General features: G+C 33.8%; 1 protein-coding gene across 1 annotated transcript in view; it reads left to right on the top strand.

The window, feature by feature from the left end:
• Positions 1-262: 262 nt before the first annotated feature.
• The window catches only part of LOC149808111 (spindle assembly abnormal protein 6 homolog), a 60,529-nt gene continuing 38,145 nt past the window's right edge, over positions 263-22,646 (top strand). The window contains exons 1-6 of the mRNA XM_089973506.1: positions 263-766; positions 3,966-4,026; positions 4,613-4,692; positions 7,265-7,369; positions 7,878-8,052; positions 11,038-11,115. Of these exons, the coding sequence (XP_089829632.1) occupies positions 702-766; positions 3,966-4,026; positions 4,613-4,692; positions 7,265-7,369; positions 7,878-8,052; positions 11,038-11,115 (564 nt within the window). The 5' untranslated portion in view covers positions 263-701. The remainder of the gene's footprint in view (positions 767-3,965; positions 4,027-4,612; positions 4,693-7,264; positions 7,370-7,877; positions 8,053-11,037; positions 11,116-22,646) is intronic.

Genomic DNA, 22,646 nt, shown 5'->3' with positions numbered 1-22,646 from the left:
ATGCGTTCATGTTTGGTATTCGTCTTTTGTACTTAAAGAGGGAAGGGATATCCCTAATATTCAGTTTTGAATCACTCTCCGGATGTGGGCTGGTTATACAATTCTAGTTCACCTATACTAAACAGTTACTTGCACAGAGGACTTTGATGATTGAAGGGAGACAATTAAGACTCGTTACAAATAAGTTTATTTCGTTTCGGGAAATAAAAGACACTACATTTGATATATCCAGCGGGACAATCAAATATGGAAACAGGTTCAAACACGATAAATTTGTGTAATGCGATTGGGAAAAACAACAATCGACAAGCATGAGAGCCAAATCAGAAGTTGGTGTCATAATCTATGGAAACTTATCAAAATACTGTATTTCCTACATAATTGGTTACATATATATTGTAGTCTACTATATACAAATTCTAACACTATCACAGCTCTCGACTAAGGCCTTTTAAATACTTATTTTTCTTTTAAGTACATATTTTGTTATTCACTGTCTCTGACTGTTATTTCGTTTAGTAAGATATGAACTCGAGACATATTAACAGAAATGACGTGATTCCATCTGACGACTTATTTACGTCCATGTACTCGGACATGTAGACCAGCAATTCTAATCGAAACTACTCAATTTCCGACAGTTGTGTTCTTGTTTGTTGGTTCTTGTTGACCACAGTTGTGGACAAACCATTTTGTTGGCGATGGCAGATGAGCTCTTCGCAAAGAGAGTGCCCATCATCTCAAAGTCACCTGATCGAGAAGACAGGTAACGAAAACACATGGATGATTTTTTTCTTCTTCTCTCAAACTATCAACTTGTTGGCGTTTCGAATCATATGGGAATTTCTTTAGTAATACAGTTGCCATATTTGCACGGGTGGGTCTGTGTTTTCAAGCAACTTATGTGATTTTAGTTCATCGTCTCTAATTATCTCAGCAATTTTATAAATTTTGGAGTTAATATCTTTGAACACCTGGATACTAAAGTTCCCCTCTTTCATTTGTTCAGTTTTATGATTATTAAAATTAAAAGTTGCAAATATTGGATGCAGACAGTTGTTATTAAAATGGACTATTCTAGAAACTAGAAAGGAGATTGAGCAGTTTGCTTGTTTATATCAAGAGATGCTGTTTAGTTTGAAACGTGAAAAAGCTCAGTGTTAAAAAAAATAACTTGTTGACAATCAGGTTAAAAAATATAAATTGATAAATGAACTAAGTTTTGCTCATTTTTTATATCCTTGATTCTTATTGTTTTTAAATTTGGTAGGGGGTACCAAAAATGGGTGAGTGTGCAAATACTATGATGGGTAAGCTGTCAGTAGAGTGTTCCCTGCATCCCTTACGCATACTCACAAGTGAGACCAATATCAGTAGTTTACTATGTGACCAGTGGCTGGATTTTTTTTCTCAACAAGACATCTTTGTATAAAAAGCCATCTAGTGTGTCTGTTGAGATTAACCACTTAACTGTTACATATATCTATGTCAAACTGATGTTTTTACAAGCTTATTTCTCTGTGACTTTTACTGACAATAATTGGGATTATCCTCCAATTGTCCGTTTGAGGTTGATTAAGCTTTCTTATTACAACTAAAAACAGATTCATTTTACTGTTGGCACATGTAAAGTCTAATACATTATGTTAATTGTTAATTGTATAGAATATATCCTGGGACAAATGTGCCAGGACTTGGATAGGTCTTCAAGGTCATAATTGATTTTCACCTTTCAGATAGTTATAAAGACCTAGGTTGCTTTTCCGTATTTATATTGGAATGATATTGCTGTGCAATAACAAGCATATCTACAATATTGTTTCAACTTATTTTATTCATATACACCAAGAAATATATATGTAAAACAATCTTTTGAAGAAACAATCCTTTTTCTAAGGAAATAAATAATACACGCCATTAAATGTATATTTTTTAGGGCAAAAATAAATTACAAATTACAGATTTATAAAGAATGGCCATAAGAAGAGCTTGACATCAATCTTATAAATTACATGACTTTCTAGATAGGGTGATGAGGGGGTGAGGGACACTTGTATAAAAATACAGACATGATCAAAGTTTTAGATTTGGTATTTGTATGTACTATTTGTGTTTACATCAACTGACTAAATTAATGTGCTTTGGTGATGGAATAGGGTTATATTATATAAAATTAAAACAAAGATTTGCAATAGCATTTTATTACCACACAACAGTTGACCTCCAAATTTTTTAAAATGATATTTGAAATCATTTTTCTTGCTTTCATTGTAATTTTCATGAGAACTATAATCTGTGGCAGTCAGTTGACAAAATCCAGTACATTAATCAGTGTTTGAATTTTTTATGGAACTCTGTATCACATATAATGGTATGTAGTTTCAATGACTAAAAGGTATAATATATACCATAATAGAAAATTGAATGACTTAAGGTCTAATATATACCATAATAGTAGTTTGAGTGACTTGAAAGTACAATGTATACCATAATAGTAGCTTGAATGACTAAGTGTATAATATATACTGCAAACCTAGGGTAGTAAGTTGGGAGTCAACACATATTTCCATTGTACAGAAGGGTAGGCTCATACAGAAATCAACTAGCACTGCAGAAAATCAACTTAAAAAATTGTCCCTCCCAATAAAACAAAAATACTGTCATTTATGAAATTGCAGTCTCCAGAAAACATGTTTGACAAAACAATGGAATGTTCTGTACCTGGCAGTAGAAAATGACAAAACAATGGAATGTACTGTATCTGGCATTGGAAAATGACAAAACTTCATGATTTTATAGAATATAATTTCATGACATCAGAAAATTCAACTGGCCTTATTGACCTGCAGTTGTCAGTAGTAAACCGGTCCTCCTCAAAACTCACATGGTGGTCAGCGGCAAAATTGATCCCTTTAAATGCATACATGAAAAAAGCATACATAGAAAAAAGCACATACAGACCACCCTATTTTTGTGTAAAATAATTTTTTTCACTATAAATAAACAATATTGGTAACAATAAATGACATAATATGTAGAGAATCATCAAATCTGTATATATGTAATATTTAACCATAATGTTGCGTATATCTAAGATGGCTTGGCAGTGACCAATAAACAATAATAAGAGAGCATGATGAGAGGTCCTTTTGGCTTTTCAAGGTGCATTAGTGGTAAGAACATGTGAAACTTGCTGTACATAAGTTACTAATAAAGTGTGCCCCAAAAAGCTTACTTGCTTCAAGATATTCAGAATATTTACATTACCCACTAACCATTAACAGACGGATGTTTGTCTTGCTTGATCACAGCAAGATCATCATTTATGTGGCAGTTAAAGTCTCATCATTGTCAACTATAAAGTTTTGTGTTAAAGTTTTTGCAAGTCAGATAGGGGGATGGGGTTTGCAGTGATACAGGCGAGAAAGTGGGTCAGTGGAACACTTGTTTTTGTCAGTGTCCAAAAAGTGATAACCATCAATGATCTTTACATCATATTAAAACTGCAATGATTATGAATGGAGATTTCTTTAATTACATTTCTGGTGCGCAGAGTTTGATATATTCCAACATATGTGTCAAGGGTTTGTTTAGCTAGGATCAGGGGCCATGGGTGGACAATTAGTCTAAAGTACTCACATCTACATATCACTGACATCCCACCTGTCCACATGGGTTCAAGTCTCAGCTCGGCCAAAGTGGGAATGTGAGAAAAAATGCCAGTAGCTTCCATTGGTTTGGTGTTTCTTCTCTGGGTATTCCTGGGCTCTTCCTCCATCAGATATGCTGTCTACCATTTATAGCCTATCATATGCTGAAAATTGGCATTAAACCATAAAACCAAGTCACCCACGATTATTGGTTTTCCTTAGGTCCATCTCTTTTTCTTTGCTTCACTCCCTTCTCCTTGCTCACCTCAAGTAAATTATACAAACATATTAAAATGCATCTGTTTTTCTTTGCAGGAAAACATCAGTCACTCTTCGTTTAGAACTTGCATCCAGCCCAACCCAGTCATCAAAAAAGGTAATTAATAGCATTACTTGTGGAATTTATTGTTTATGCACATTGGTTGGGTTAACATTATTTATGCATGGAGGATGATAATGCCTCAAAAAGGATGATGTAAGAAGAATGGTATCAAAATTCATTTCTTTCACTGCATATTTTTTAATAATTGGGCTACTTACATGACGTTTTATTTATCCAAGAATGATACTAGCTGTATGACTTAATTTTTTTAAATGGTCAAAAATTAAAGGAATATAGTGATATAATTTTTTTGTAATGCTCTATTCATTGACAAGATAGAAGAGAAACATTCAATACAATGCAGTTTTGTTGTATGTATGTATGTATGCATGTATGCATGTATATGTATGTATGTAAGTATGTATGTATGTATGTATGCACTTATCTATGTATGTCAGGGAATACAAAACACTGTTAACAATAACCATGCATATTTTAGCAAGATATTTCCTCCAGAACCTAAAATAAATTCTTGCACTGCAAATTTATTTTGTCATGGACTACTAAGTTATGAAAACGTTTAACTCAGAATTGCATTTTCAAAAGTTTAATATAAGATATAAAATTTTGATTCCTGCAGGAGCTAGTTGTTCGGCTAACAGATGAGAAGGATTTATTTTTCCTCTATACACTGCGGCTTGGCGAGGAAGACTTTCAGAGGTAGACACAAGTTATAAATGTCATGAAAAGTCATTCTTTGCTTTAGTGGTATGATTTAGCTTAAGCTGAAGAACATTTTGAAGTGTTTTTTTATATACAAATTTATCTGTACAAAAATTACTCCAAAGGGCTTTTTTTAAATTGATTCTTAATACATACAGCTGTATATAGTTTGCAGACCGTTGTATTGAGACAAATACATCCTTTAAAAGAAAACCCTTAGAAACTGATTAATATTCTCTAACATCAGTTATTTTTACGTGCAGTTGGTATAATGGATAAACAGGGTTTTCAAGACTTATTGAGAATGGGACCTGAGTCCATTTTTTTGGAGAAAGAAAAGTAGACCAGTTGTGTATGTTTACATACTGCCTTCACTAGAGACATGTATATATAGTAGTCTTTGTGCCTGGCTTTATTTCCTTCTGTCTGGCATTAGTTAACTCAGCTAGTCCCAGACTTTTTGATGGATTGCCATGAAGCTTGGTAAATATTATGGTAACCTGAAGAGGCACAATTTGACAAATCACTTTGCAATTTTTGTTACAGTTACGATCCGATTTGTCTTACAGCTTAATTCAGTGTATTATACATTTTTATTAGTGCAGATAGTCCTGCAACTTTAGATGGAGTGACATGAAATTTGTTAAATGTTTTGGTCATCACCTCAAGATGTACATAGTAAGTTACTCTGCTTTTGCAGTTGTTGCTAGAGTTATTGCCCTTGCATTTTTTTTAGCTTAATGCAGCATCCAACACAATCTTGTTTGTGCTTCTAGTCTTGCAGTTTTGACTGATTACCATGAAACTTGTTAAATATAATGGTCATCACCCAAGGATGTGTTTTGACAAATCATTCTGTTCCTGCAATTTTTGTGGGAGTTATTGCCATGTTTTGGCGAAATGCAGTGTGATACAATCTCACTATTACAACTAGTCTTGCAGTTTTTAAATGATCAGTGTGAATCTTAATGTATATTATGGTCATCATCCATTCAGTGTATGGGAGATTGTTTTGAATGCAACCACTCTTGTAGTTTTTAGTGGATTGCTGTGAAACTTAATACAAATTATAGCCACCATCATCATCAGTGATAAATTATTGCAGTGGCACCAGAAATTGTTATTGGCTTTTTTAACTAGATTCAGCTTCATCATGTGATAGGGGTTAGATGCAGGAGAGGTGGTTGTATATTTACCTGAGCAAATTGGTCATCATTCCTCTAGTTTCATTATTAAAATTGGAATTGTTTCAACATTCTTTTTATTTGAACATTAGCCCTTCAGTATTACCAAAACAAAACAAGTTAGAACAATGAAGTTTACAAAACAATATTATTTGGTAACAATCATTCAAAGAAAACAATATAAACCTTGTGGTGCAGAGACATACAAAGAAGCTTTCAGTAATAATTGATTGACTGCTGTGTGCAGTCCTTTCTTTGAAAAACGTAGTTGTTTAAGACAAGTTATTACTTAATACAGGTGACCTTCAAGACAGGTTTGACTGTAGTTAGAGCTATTGCTACAAACCACGAATTTGAAGACTCAACGAACTTTGACTTTTCTATGGCCAAAAAAAAGACACTTTCAGCAATCCACAAATTTAAAAACAGAAGACATTGACATTTTTCCCCCAAACCACAATACTTGTTACCCTTGAAAATATATCATTTTACAGTAAATCCAGATACTGTGTGCAGATGAATCATTATTTGTAGAAAGAAACTTGTATTAGATAAGCAAAGGTTTGGGTTTATCCAGAAGGTAGCATTATTACTGAAAACATTAATATTATGGTTTGTGTCGGTATAAAACATGCAGTGTATTTTATGTGGTAATGAATGATAGCTAATACCATAAAAATATGATATACCTTTGAGGTCAGTGTTGAACTTCATGATTGATCAGCAATAAATACAAGGTCTTTCAAATTTCCCTTTTTGACAAAGTTTTTATAGCTGACGTTTTAGCACTGAAATGATGAAAATACAGACTCATTTATGGATATGTGAGGTTGTCAGTCATATCATAATTGTTGTTGTTGTTGTGGGGTTTAACGCCATTTTTCAGTACACGATAGGCTATGCATGGCGGCCAGTATTAATGGTGGAGGAAGAACCCGGGAAAACCCCTGGAAGAACCACCAGCCCGCGAGAAGCTACTGGCAAGCTTTCTCACATACCCACATTAGCCGAATCCTAGACTCGAACCCACGCAGAGAGAGGTGAGATGGCAGTGATCTGTAAGAGAGAGCGCTTTAGACCACTCAGCCACTCAGGGCCCCCATATCATAATTAATAAGATACTATGAAACCAGTGTAAACTTACAGCTTTCCTTGCTAATTCAAACTAAAAATTCTCTTGAAAATATAAAAGTTCATTTGTTAAAAGAATTTCAGTTAATTTAATCTGAGTACCAAAGCAATGATAGAGGACAACAGACATATTTTTTGACATTATATATTATTTTTTTAAAGTGCAATTTGTTATATATTTTTTCATTACATATTATTTTTTAAAGTGATGGCACGTACTTAAATCAACAGTGTAAAACTGCTTTGTTTTTCAGTCTGAAGAGTCAACAGGGACTTCTTGTTGACTTTGGTGCCTTTCCAGCCAAGTTTATTGAACTGCTAGAAGCCTGTCTGAAAGAAGAACACAAGGAAGTCCCAAAGTATATATAAAGCTGCTATCTTTGTTCTTCCCAAAAATCTTCAGGTTTATCATATGATGGTGTATACAGTATACAACCATAGACAATGCATTAAGAAGAATCACTGTGAGGGGTATCTTGAAAAAAATGTTTTCAAGTTTGTAAGTTAAAATGTACATTGCATATTGTGAGCTGAACAGTTGTGATTTCACTTACCCAGGGTCCATACAGTTGGGGGACGGTTGCAGTTCAGGTGAAATAGTTACCTCATTGCTTGTCATTTGACCCTTACATGCAAAGAGAGCTCAGTTGACTTTGCTTGGTCTTTAGTTAACGTCTTCAGTCCACTCCCAGTTTTTCTTTTGCCATTGAATGCTTTTGTATTCTGGCGTTGCTTCTCTTGAAATTACCACTGTTTTCTCAGTTGTGAAATATTTTCTCTTTTGGAGACCTAATGTTGTCACTTAACTTTATATCTTTCTTCTCTTATTTTTGAGATGTAGTAACAAAATGTTACATTCTACTTCAGGTTCATTCTGCACTTAATCCACTCAGCAGCATATAATGGAGAGAGGACATCAGCCCACCTAAATGTAGTGGAGACAAATCCCTTCAAACACCTGACACACCTGTCGCTGAAGTTCCTACCTGGCTCAGATGCTGATGTGAAAAAGTACCTTGCTGATTGTTTGAAACAGTATAAAGTAAGAAGATTGTTTCTTGCCTTGCTTCTTTGAAAATGAACTGAAATGTAAAGCTTTCTCTTGTGGAAAATTTTGCATGACTACTTATTTTAAATTGTAATCAGGGTTAATTAATGTAAGCTATTGTATTTACTCACAAGTTGAGACCGGCTACAAACTGCATAGACCCTGATCTGCCATTGTGCAATGTCCCAGCAGCTTTGTGTCTTTAAAATTTGTTAGAAGTAATCAGTAGAACAAACAACACAGACCCTAATCTGCTGGTGCAGCATGCAATGGAAGATCAGTGTCTATGTTGTTTTCAGTTTGATTTGGCTTGCAGGCAAGTATATATAGTAGTCACATGTGCTCAAGCAATCACATCTTAACTCTTTACCTTCTGCAAGTACTGACTGTCCTGCCTACTAAACCTGATAAGCAGCCTGCCTTCTAGCAGCTGTCTGTAGGCTGAACCCCTGAGCATCATAATGGCTGCCTGAGTCAGAGCTTCTTGAGTTAGTGCACATGCTGTTTACATTTTCTATATCAGTCTTGTCCCATGCAAACTATGTAATTTAATGAAAACTAATATTTTAAACACTTACCAAAGTTTTGTGCCACTTATTTCCACCAACAAGTACATACAATCCTCAGGAATCAATGTTTATATTCACATATTCATAATAAAAAATTTACCTCACGATATTTGTAGTGTTTATCATGTATATTAGACTACTTTTCTCACCACCATTTTTCACAACTGGAATATTTCTTTGGGAAAAGATTCTAAATTGATATCTATCTCCCTTGCATTTTCATCTAAATTAAATGTTGGCCCTGAACCTGCTGTAAAGTCATCCAAGTGTACCAGCCACATGTGTTCTGACCAGACAAGATCATGCGTTTCATCTTTCGATTCAGATAAATCTGAAGTGTCAGGTGTTGAAACAGGACTTACACTAATGTCCAATCCTTCATCTTGAATTAAAGGCAATTTCATTTGCAATGTCATTACTTTCAGATCCCTCAAAACTTTCATCATAATAGGTGTGGGAATACATAAATGTTGTCATTTTGTTCCACTTTGGCAACTGACATTGCTTTCAGTGGAAATTCCCTCTGTAAACTACTAATAGAACACTCATCATTTTATGTAAGGACTAGCTAAATATTATAAAAAAAAGATCGGATGTTTGCAATTCCATCCAATGCAAAGCTTTAATACGAAACATTTATATGTGTGTCGGGGCTTTCCCAACCCTTGGCTGAAAACGCATGTATGAGCCAACAGGGACAGAGAGTGTATTATTAGCAGCTTGTATATTCAATCTCTGGGGATACAAGGCTACTTTTAGCATCACATACGTGCATTAGCACAAGGTAAAGAGTTAAACAGCCACTTCTATGCATACATGTCAATAATTACGCTTTTCGCATAATCATTATCCTTATTTTCAACAAATTATGTTGTACACTAGATCTATATGGTGTATGCTTATTGGTACTTTAAAAAAAATGTAAAGCAATAAAAAGTTGTTTTTGTCATTTTTATTATCACCTCTTCGATCCCACTCATAAGTTTGAGAATATTCTTAAAAAGGTGACTGCTGCAACAGCATAAGAGTACTTTCCATATTTGCTATTTATAGCAACTGTACATGACTCATTTCCAAGAAAACAGGCTGGTTCTTCAAATGTGAATTTGCTAACATTCATTTTATTCATAAGCTAGATAGTTAGTATACCAGTCAATTCTTTTAAAGAAAATGGTGCCATATGTTTAGTGAAATGCATTATGGTGTGAGTTGTGGATGCTTTATGATTGAAAATATTAGAGCAGATGGATATTTTGAAAAAACATAGATCAGAAAAAGGACAAATAAACACCTCTTTACAAACTTTAAAAGAAGAATATGAGTTATGTCATACAGCAAATCTGAGCACCTCACTGATCTCAATGCGGAGTTCCAGTTCATGATCATTCAGTGAAAGTTATACATATAGATTAGTTGAAGTGAGTGCTGAATATAAATAAGTTTTCAATATATTTTGTGTTTGTTTTCTGGTTCTAATCTATATGGATTTTGCCATTTGTGACAAGAATTTTGACCAGCTGCTGAACCAGGTTAGTAGTAAGAATGTATCTTTTTCATAGGTGCTGTAATACTGGCATGTAATATATAGATTACACTTTTTATGCACAAATTACACTTTTTTTTGCCACTTATAACAGCAATAATAATGCTTATTCTTTCTTCTCAGGTGGTAGGTATGTATGTCTGTGGGATCTGTGAGACCTAATGTGAAACAGTGAACATTCTGATCTGCTGTCACGCCCAATATTAGGCCTATTTTGTTTTGTTGCCAACGCTTCTGTTTATTGAATATTTGCTGCAGTTAATTATACCTGACACATTTTATTAGGGATATTCTTGAGTCAGGCAATTCATCCATCTGTACATCTGTGTACATTTTATGTATTCTTGAAGTTTGATGTGTGTCATGTCTGTATGGTGTGCTACATGTCACATAAAAAAGTGGGCTTTGTCTAGTATTTAATTTCTGAGTTATCTCCCGTTTTAAAAAGTTTTCTTAACTTCGTATCTTTGAAACTGTCAATAAAACTTAGTTTTCATGTGTGTCATAATTAGATGGTGAGTTTGTTATGAAAGTAATGTTGCATTAATGGAAATTTTTCTTGTAGGTATGCTGTAATCCCTCATTTACAGAAACATATAGTTTTAAAGAAAATTGCAGTTGTTGAAGTTTACCTGACAATTTATATGCAGTAGCACATATTTACATGCATGATTTCTTCTGTATAGATTGGAGTCTAATTTCTGTCAAAAATTGACTTGATAACTCAACACTTTAGCATTGGAACTTTGTGATATTGCCCATATGACTGTTCTTTTTCTTGATTTGTTTCACTGTTTACCTTTCCATAAGAATATTCCCCTCCTAAATCATTTGGTGGAAATCTAAACTATTCCTGTATTTTTTCAGGATACAAATGCCTTACTTCAGCAGCGGCTAGAACACACAGATGCAGATCTCAATCACAGATTAAAACAGACTCAGGAGGTTTGTGACTGTCTCGTGTGATGTTATGTAATTGTCAATCTTAGTTTGAGACGGTGCATGTTCTGATACAAAAGACTTAATAACTTTAATTTCACTCTTTGATCTGAATAGAATTTCACATATCCAATCTGAGCCGTGTTGATCTAAGAAAATGCCCACATTATTTAAGTTTGGGACAGATTTAAAATACAAGCCATGACCATCTTTTTGTTCTGTCTTATTAGTGTTTTCCAGCCACATATTCATGTCAAGAATAGGCACAGTATAGTGTTTTCCAGCCACATATTCATGTCAAGAATAGACACAGTATTAGTGTTTTCCAGTCACATATTCATGTCAAGAATAGACACAGTATTAGTGTTTTCCAGCCACATATTCATGTCAAGAATAGACACAGTATTAGTGTTTTCCAGCCACATATTCATGTCAAGAATAGACACAGTATTAGTGTTTTCCAGCCACATATTCATGTCAAGAATAGACACAGTATTGGCAAAATCTGTCATCCCAATTCCTTGTTTTTTGTTTGTCCCTATGAGTTTGAATTTACATTGTATATTTATTGCCATGATGTATGAAATGGATAATATTTCTTATATCTTGCCATAGGGTATGTAATGGATAAAAAGTCATGTCTTGCAATAGAGTATGTAATGGACAAAAAGTCATATATCTTGCAGTAGGGTGTGTAATGGATAAAAAGTCGTATATCTTACCATAGGGTATGTAATGGACAAAAAGTGATATATCTTGCAATAGGGTGTGTAATGGATAAAAAGTCGTATATCTTACCATAGGGTATGTAATGGACAAAAAGTGATATATCTTGCAGTAGGGTATGTAATGGACAAAAAGTGATATATCTTGCAATAGGGTATGTAATGGATAAAAAGTCATATATCGTGCAATAGGGTGTGTAATGGATAAAAAGTCATATATCTTACCATAGGGTATGTAATGGATAAAAAGTCATATATCTTGCAATAGGGTGTGTAATGGATAAAAGGTCATTTGTCTTGCCATAAGGTACGTAATGGATAAAAAGTCATATATCTTACCATAGGGTATGTAATGGATAAAAAGTCATATATCTTGCCATAGGGTATATAATGGATAAAATTTCATATATCTTGCCATATGGTATGTAATGGATAAAATTTCATATATCTTGCCATATGGTATGTAATGGACAAAAAGTCATATATCTTGCCATAAGGGTGTAATGGATAAAAAGTCGTATCTTGCAATAGGGTACATAATCGATGATAAAAAGTCATATATCTTGCAATAGGGTATGTAATGGATAAAAAGTCATCTCTTGCAATAGGGTATGTAATGGATAAAAAGTCATATCTTGCCATAGGGTATATAATGGATAAAAAGTCATATATCTTTCAATAGGGTGTGTAATGGATAAAAAGTCATATTTACTGCCATAAGGTATGTAATGGATAAAAAGTCATGTCTTGCAATAGGGTATGTAATGGATAAAAGTCGTATATCTTGCAATAGGGTATGTAATGGATAAAAAGTCATGTCTTGCAATAGGGTGTGTAATGTATAAAATTTCATATGTCTTGCCATAAGGTATGTAATAGATAAAAAGTCATGTCTTGCAATAGGGTTTGTATTCAATAAAAACATCATTCTTGAAACTTTATAAGCAAGAAACTCGGCTGAAACTCAGAACCATAACTGCAGTTACTGTATTTGAAGTTTATCTATGTACTTGAAAGAGATTAAGGTTGAGAAGGTTCCAAAATAAAAAAAATTCATCTAAATTACACATCATAAGAGTTGATAGACTTTGAATTTGAGCTTCATGCTTAATGAATTTTGAGATGATTTAGAGGATTTTGATGCTTGATCTTGTTTGTGAGAACTTGAGAAGATTAATCTCAGTTTCATTGTTCCAATTAGAGTTTGGCTGGTATCATGTCAGTGAAACTAGTAAAATCTTTATTTGTGACAGCAAATAGCACCATTTCAGGGTTCAGTCTCAGCTGCATTTTTTGCACCAATGCAAAATTCCTGATGGCCCACTCAGTTGTATATACCAATCTGGTGGCCTAAGTGGCACTCAGCATTAAGAGGTTAGTGTTAGGACTGGTCGGCCTGGTGTGAGGATAATGTGACTGGGTGGGACATCATGCTACATGTCTGTGGCATCATGCCTCAGTGCTAGATATCACTATAAACTGTCACACTGCAGACATCATAGCGATATGAATAAAATTATTAAAGCTACATTAAAAATCCCAAATGCACACACACCTAGTTCATATGGTGATGATTGCATCATCACTATATGATGTCAAATAAAATGGTGCATATTTTGTATGTCTCAATGCATGTCATGTTTCTGTTTGTGTAAATTAACCGTTGTGATATGGATAATGCAAATGAGTGTTTGGCTGACATGTAGATGGATTAGTCAGAACTGTTACATTACCTATCTAATATATTACAGTAAATGATAACCCATTGCACCACATGCATTCAAATGCCTTTAAGAATGGTGAATTGCAATCATGTTGACAATTTGTTTGCTGAAAATTGTGGACTTAATAATGTGGTGCTACCCAACTGAAATTGTCTGAAGAGGCTTCTCTCTCATCCAGTCTATCAAAGGAATCAAAATAAAATGAATGTTTGGAAATAAATATGAGAGGTTTACTAAATTATACAGTATAGATATAAAGGCATTCAACAACCATGTTATTATTGTCCAAGTGAAAATTTTGTATAACTGATTCATGTAGGATAAAACAATGCAACAGAGAATAGTGGTAATTTTAAAAAATTACAATGTAGATAAATACACATGAAATGATATTCATTGGCATGTCTTTAACTGTTTTTGCTTTGTAAAACAGATTTAGATATTGATTTGTAATGTTTTGTTAAAGCCAAATAAAACACATTTCTACATAGAAAGAATACATCTGCAGTGAGTAATAACTGAATCATACTGACTGGCAACAGGGTAAATCACCCAAAACACTTTTAATTCAGCGTGTAAACTGGAAACAATTTGACTTCTCATTAGGCCTCACTATCTTTCACTGGCATTCCTTCTTATTTTGCAGTGAATTAATTGGTGGTTAGTTCCATTCTTTGAATGTGCGAAGACTGCAGGTGACATTACACAAAGACTTGACTTGAATGAAATCTTTTTAAAGTAAATGTTGTTATGTATTGTAAATTGCAGTGTGATTCAAAAAAAAAACAGAAGGGATATTTTTCATTAAAAAATGGCAGACAAAATATTCACTGGTCAAAATATGACCAAATCCCATAAGATTTTATCAAAGGGTTAATGAGGGATACTGTCTCCATATTCCTGAATACTGGATTGAACCCTGCCATTTACTACCTTTGATTGTTGATTATATGACTTATATATCTATGTTAGCACATTCTGACAACTTTTGTTTAACAACAAATGCATGACATATCTACTTTAGCACGTTCTATAAACTGTTATGTGGAAACATCAAAAACATGACTATTATATCTGATTGAGCACATTCTACAAACTGTTGTGTGGAAACATCAAATACATGACTTATCTACTTTAGCACATTCTAGAAACTTGTGTGGAAACATCAAATATATGAGTATTATATTTACTTTAGCACATTCTAGAAACTGTTGTGTGGAAACATCAAATATATTACATATCTGCCTTTGCACATTCTAGAAAATTGTGTGGAAACACCAAATATATGGCGTATCTACTTTAGGACATTCTAGAAATTAGGGCCTAACCGAGTAGATAATTTTCACCGAGTATTGAATCCGAGTATTTGGATGTACTATTTGCCAGATCCAGGCACGAACCGAGTAGTAGGTGTGACTCCGGAGAGTACCATTTGTTTCATTATCGTATGCAAAGCTTAAACTTTTCGTGTACTGTATATATCGCCTATAAGACGAAAAAGTTTAGTTGGAAACCATGGGGAAAGTCTGGGGGTCGCCTTATATACAAGGCAAATCTATTTAGAATTTTAGAAATCCATCAAGACCGACCTTCAGTAAAGTTCGATTGACAACATGACTCATTATAAACGTAAGTAACACATTGCACAACAATAGTACATTATGTTTATTTATTTGAATGACTACATGAAGTAATGAAAAAATTGTATACATGCAATCAAAATTCGGAAATAAAGAATTAAAAATGAAGTACTAATACTAAGTACTACATAGTTTCAGACTCTATAGTCTAGAATATTTAGGAGTAAAATCAGTAAATGTGCAATAACTAACACAGTAGCATTACTTATACTACAAATACACTGTACTACTTTTGCAAAGACTGTCGAACGAAATACCGACTATTACCGAGACGGTAAGTATACTAAGTAACATAATAATTAAAGTCTTATAGCTACTAAAAAATGACAAGAAAATCATAATATAATGTAATATTTTAGTAAATGCAATAAATTTCCCAAAAAATTGGTAATTTAGTCGTCTCAATTTTGTTACTGTTAGTAATCGAAATTAACCAAGCTCAAGTTATTCTTCAAGAACAACAGCTGTTCCAGTTTGTGTGGCGCCAAGCTTGAATGTTTATCCTTGCAAATGTCACTTGCACTGCTGAATGAACGTTCGCTTTCGACACTGGAAGCAGGTGTTGCAAGAAATGACTTAGCACAATCTGCCAAAATAGGACATTTGTATTGATTTAGCTTCCAGTATTCTATGGAATCTAACGGAGGAGTAATGCGTGGCTCAACTGGTTCAGCCAAATAAGCATCCAGCTCCTTGAGGCAGACAGCTTCGTCCGTTGTTGAATCAAAACCTGCAGTGTGCTCTTGCTGCTGGTCATCAAAATCTTCCCAATAATCATTGAGAATGGAAGATGCACCATGTTTCATATCCGAATCAGCAGCAACTACCTCAGAATCCGACTGCTCTGAAGTACATTGTGTTGCTGAAGTCACTGTTGCAGTTGCAGATCAGCATGTGCGAATCTCTTTCAGAGCTACTTTGAGCAGAATCTGCCTGGCTTTTGCTTTCTCATCAATGTCAAAAAATCTCATTTTGCATCCAGCACTGTGGCAACAACACAAGTTTTACTGGTCATAAGGTGCTGGAATCGAGCATGCAGATCAGTGTATATCTCCGTATGCATAGTTTGAATCCCAGTATCATTGCCAGGATTTTTTGTTCTTTGTAGATATCGTTCCAGTAGGCGAACACCCAGAATAATCATAACGGCATGCGAGGAAGCCAAACTGGCTTGTTTAGTCTGTTCTTCAAATGGTTTGAGAGTGTTTAAAACCTTCTCCACAAGGCTCCACTGATTGGTGGTTAAAGATTTGATGTCTGCTTCCTGGCTGTATACACCAATTGCGTGCTTTTGTTCCAGCAGCCTCTCTAGCATATAGTAGGTACTATTCCACCTGGTCGATACATCCTGTATGAGTCGATGAGCAGGAAGAAGTTGATCTGTAACATCAAGTATGTCATCGGTCCTATTGGAATTTAATAATTCCTGAATTCTTTTCAAATGGTCTGTTGCTTTACTAGAGTGTCTAAAATGACCGACAATGCCTTGTGCAATTGCGATTGCGTCTTTAACTGCCCTTTGCTTGTTGAGACTTTCACCAACTACTAATTGCAGAGTATGAATGTAACATCCTAAGTCGGATATCTTAGCCACATGTGCTACTTTTACCATATTTGAGCCATTGTCTCTTACCAAAATTCCCCTCCTGTCACCCACTACTTTCCACTCTTCCATAATGGACAATAGTACCGAAAAGCAGGATATTCGGCCAAGGCGAATGTTCGAGGCGATTTCCGGTTAGGCCCTACTAGAAATGTGTGTGGAAACATCAATTACATGATATACCTGCTTTAGCTCATTCTAGAAATTTCTGTGTCTAAACACCAAATACATGACTACTATATCTACTTTAGAACATTCTAGAAACTGTTGCCTAGAAACATCAGATACGTGAAATCTCTATTTTTGCACATTCTGGATACATGTGGAAACATCAGATATGTGACTGTAACATCTACTTTAGCACATTCTTTAAACTCTTGTTTAGAAATGTAAAAGTCTTACTTTTTACAAAGAGCTATGCGTTATCACCACATTCTTTAAACTCTTGTGTGGAAATGTAAAAGTCTTAGTTTTCACAAAGAGCTATGCATTATCACCATGATGTCATTTCTTATTTCTGACATGTTATCAGATTTTACCACCAGACTTTGACATTTTAACAAAATTAGTGGATTCATCAGATTCCAATATGCGTTACGACCATTCCGGTGGCCTAGTGGTTAGAGCATCTGCCTCAGAAGCAGGAGGTCGTGGGTTCGAACCCCAGTCAAGTCATACCAAGGACTTACAAAAATGGTACTAACAGCTGCCTCACTAGGTGCTCAGCATTAAGAGGTTAGTGTTAGGACTGGACGGCCTGGTGTCAGGATAGTGTGATTGGGTGGAACATCATGCTACATCAGGGTTCATACGGTCTTTGAAGGTCTTTGATAGTTTGGGAAAAATGTGGTAGCATTTTCAAGGCCTTGAAAGTTTGGGAAAATCAAGCAGATTACCTTGAGGTCTTTAAAAGTCTTTGAAAATTGAAATAAACCCAAACCTTTTAATTTCTTTCCATAATCACAAATAAAATTGTCCAAAGTTGTTAGATTTGGATGTAGGCGAGTTTTCCTGATTTCTTTCTTTTGATGACCTGTTCAGTTTCATTTCATCATTAAACAACATAGTTGTATTTTGCATTTGTTGTTTTCTCATATAACATAACTTGTATACAAAATGTCAACGAAAATAGGTCTTGGAAATCTATGTTTGTGGTCTTTGAAAGTTTGGGAAAAGTCTTTGAATTTATCATTCTGAATTCTGTATCAACCCTGTACATCTCTGCGGCATGATGCCCCAGTGCTAGAGATCGCTGTAAACTGCCACACTGTAGACATCATAGCAGTATGACTGAAACATTGTTAAAGCTACGTTAAGAAACAAAATCACACACCAATATGCATTACATTATTCAGATAGCTTTCACCCTTGTACTCAATCCCTGTTTACAGCATTTGTTTCCCTCAATTGGCAAGGCATATAATGTTACCGTGGTCTTTCTGGCACACTTTGGTTATGTTTTGTGTTGAGATCTTTTTGAGGCACTGTGAGGACATCTGTGTTCCATGAACACATTTCTTGTTTATGCTGTTCTTACTGGGTTATCGCAAACGTTTGTACTTTATATGCTTATAAACTCATTAAAAAGAGATAATGCTTTTTGAGATGTTTTTGTTCACATATTTGAAAATATTTAATATATCACTTTTAATGGAACATTTTAAATTTTATTTGGGGCTTATAAAATTGCATAGAAAGATATAATTTTTTATTACAAAACTTTATTTAAATAGGTCTGTTCCAATAAAACATTTTTTTAAACCAATGGAAGGCATTTTTAATGTAGAGTAGTCACCCATAGATGCTGTTTAGAATTTTTGTATGATTTTACATGAACAGAGTACCCTGACATAATTTTTTAAAAAGATGGCCTTCCCTGGATACCATGAATGTTTAAATGGAACAATCCGTATCACCAATACTTCTTTGAATTTTCTCTTTCAAACTTTGATTGACTCTGTATTATAGGTTTGTTTGGGTTAGGGTTCCTGTATTTGACCCGTATTTTAGACCTGAAAGGAAAACCAGCAAAAGGCTATTTGAGCCTGCAGAATCAGCAACTGGAAAAGCATTAGATGAAATAAAATACTGATAAGCAAATCTCAAAATATCTAGATTCATCAAGTACAATTACACATTTGACTCGAGCTTATTTATCATTATGATTTCAGCATTAAACCCCATAAACACTTTTAACTCAAGCTTATAAATCATTATGATTTTGGCATTAAGTCACACAAACACATTTAACTCAAGCTTATAAATCATAATGATTTCAGCATTAAACCCCATAAACACATTTAACTCAAGCTTATAAATCATTATGATTTTGGCATTAAGTCACATAAACACATTTAACTCAGGCTTATAAATCATTATGATTTCAGCATTAAGCCACATAAACACATTTAACTCAGGCTTATAAATCAATATGATTTCAGCATTAAGCCACATAAACACATTTAACTCAAGCTTATAAATCATTATGATTTCAGCATTAAGCCACATAAACACATTTAACTCAGGCTTATAAATCATTATGATTTCAGCATTAAGCCACATAAACACATTTAACTCAAGCTTATAAATCATTATGATTTCAGCATTAAGCTACATAAACACATTTAACTCAAGCTTATAAATCATTATGATTTCAGCATTAAGCTACATAAACACATTTAACTCAAGCTTATTAATCATTATGATTTCAGTATCAAGCCACATAAACACATTTAACTCAAGCTTATAAATCATTATGATTTCAGCATTAAGCCACATAAACACATTTAACTCAGGCTTATAAATCATTATGATTTCAGCATTAAGCCACATAAACACATTTAACTCAGGCTTATAAATCATTATGATTTCAGCATTAAGCCACATAAACACATTTAACTCAAGCTTATAAATCATTATGATTTCAGCATTAAGCTACATAAACACATTTAACTCAAGCTTATAAATCATTATGATTTCAGCATTAAGCTACATAAACACATTTAACTCAAGCTTATTAATCATTATGATTTCAGTATCAAGCCACATAACACATTTAACTCAAGCTTATAAATCATTATGATTTCAGCATTAAGCCACATAAACACATTTAACTCAGGCTTATAAATCATTATGATTTCAGCATTAAGCCACATAAACACATTTAACTCAGGCTTATAAATCATTATGATTTCAGCATTAAGCCACATAAACACATTTAACTCAAGCTTATAAATCATTATGATTTCAGCATTAAGCCACATAAACACATTTAACTCAAGCTTATTAATCATTATGATTTCAGTATCAAGCCACATAAACACATTTAACTCAAGCTTATAAATCATTATGATTTCAGCATTAAGCCACATAAACACATTTAACTCAAGCTTATAAATCATTATGATTTCAGCATTAAGCCACATAAACACATTTAACTCAAGCTTATAAATCATTATGATTTCAGCATTAGGCCACATAAACACATTTAACTCAAGCTTATAAATCATTATGATTTCAGCATTAAGCCACATAAATACATTTAACTCAAGCTTATTTATTATCATGATTTCAGTTTATGTCACATAATTCCAGTAATTATAGGTTACTTCATTTGTATGGGAAAATATGAACGAGTTTATCAGATGGAAATACTGCATAACCTTGGGAGTGCTGTATATCTATCCAGCAAAACGAGTCATTTTTTCCTATACAAATGCAGTAACCTATTATATGCTCATTTTCTTATTCTACCTAAGGCTTAATTATGTAAACAAAAATACATTACAGAAAACAAAGTAACTGTATGTATGCCGTATTCCAAACTAAATAAACAAGCATGCAGATTCATCATTACACAACATTATTAATTCGCACTTAACTCTGCCCCGATAAATTTGAACTTCATTGTGCGCTAGACATAACTTTCAAAAGAAAATGGTGTTTTGGTCTACTTAAAATTGAAATTTGGAATCATATTGTGAATGAATGTGCATTGCAACAACTTTTCTCCATTTGATCTGGAATGAATAGATTTTGGTATTTTTGTTGTTTCTACGAAATTTCATAATTATGGACTGGATTTACATGCCAATTCTACATGAAGTACATTGGATTTCATCAGTGACAGAGCAGCATGTTGACATTTGCAAGTGTGTTTCTGTTCTGCCATTGAATGTTTGAAATCATAATGTGGAAAAAATATGAAGTCATTTAATTTCAATTATGAAAAAGACGCTATGGAATATAATGTTTATTTCATTTTGAGTGCAGTAAGGAGAATGTAATTGCACTTGGAGCATAGTCAAAATTACAGTACAATTTCAAAATGTGTAATCAGTCTTGAGAACCCCATGACATGGCTCATGTAATTCGGATTTGCAGAACTAAGAAAGTACATTTTGAGGAAATTTAGGATGTAAAACTGTAAGTATATTCTTTTGCCATTCTTATTACCAGCTAAAGGAGACAGTTTATGTCTTGTAACTTGCATGTTATTTGTAGGTACCCACCAATTTTATGAAATCTGTCGTTTATCGCCGAATTCCAAAACATTGTATCAAAAAAGTTTACACGAAATGTAGCAAAGCAGCAGGTATGTGGCAGTCAATGAAACATCTGCTTTAGTTCATTCAGAAACAAATTTAATCAACCAAAATGTAAAGATTCTGCTACACTAATGTATATGATTTGTTGCAGGTAGCATGTGGCTTGATAGGTGTGTACATGATACATGTACATCGCCTAGATTTTCATCAGCTAGAAACAGCTATCATGTTGCCAAAGCTATCATGGGGATGAGGCTGTTAATAGGGAAATGAAAACGTGAAAAGATTGAAATGTTTAACAATCATCTTTGTGACCAAATAGATTCGAAATTTAATTTGTGTTTTATGCTGCGTTTGGTAGCAATAATTTTTCCTGTAAAGTAGAAACTTTCATGGCACAATATAAGTGTTCCAGTCACTTTGGAAAATGCAACTATTGTTCAGATTCCATTGTTTTTATTTAAGTTTGGTGCTGACTTCCTTTGATGAAAGGTGCTTTGTTTTTATTGAAGATTGTAGTCGACATGCTTTGATAAAGGGTGCTGTATTATTGAAGTCACCATTAAATGCAAACTTTCGAGGACCAAACAAATGGTGGTTGGTAACATCAAATAATTGTAGAACATTGATTAGGACCCTTAAAAAAAATTTATTTTGTGGGTTTTTTTTCTTCATATGCTTAGTATTTATACAGAACAATCAGTGCTTCAAAGGTAATCAGTTGTCTTTGAAGTTTCAGCAAAACTATTTGCTGGGGGTACAGTAAAAAAAACCCACCCAAACCAAAACAAAAACGGTCATTTGGTTGATTGTTGTTGTTCCAGTTGCTGCCTTTTGTGGTTGATCAATTGTAGCTAATCCAATAGGCCCTATATTGACTATCTGACTGTATTACAGGATACATTATCAAGGCCAAGTGTTTGAATAAGCGGTTAATGACGTAAAAATGCATTGTTAAGATGCGTTTGTCAATATGAAAAAAGTATTTGTTCACGTAACAATAGATAGATTCCAGTGCATTTTATATCCAAGTTTACAGCTTCCTTTCATGGTGCCTTTGAATTTCTCCACCCCAATCCCAAGATTGTATATATTAGTTTAAACATCCAAAAATGTTGTTGCCCAAAATATCTTAAAATGGTATATTTTGTCACCAGTAAGTAAAAAAAATTGCTATTTGTGACATTGGCGAAGACCAGCACTATCTCTGGACCACATTTCCCTGTTGTTTTCTACTGTAAGTTGATTTATCTATTAATTTATCTTAGAACTTGGAAATTTACATGACTTGTCAAACA

The sequence above is a fragment of the Sinohyriopsis cumingii genome, chromosome 1 (genome assembly GCF_028554795.1).
Source record: "Sinohyriopsis cumingii isolate HCF-2022 chromosome 1, ASM2855479v2, whole genome shotgun sequence".
In the NCBI taxonomy this organism is placed as follows: Eukaryota; Metazoa; Mollusca; class Bivalvia; order Unionida; family Unionidae; genus Sinohyriopsis; species Sinohyriopsis cumingii.
This window is presented reverse-complemented; position numbering and strand designations above follow the sequence as displayed.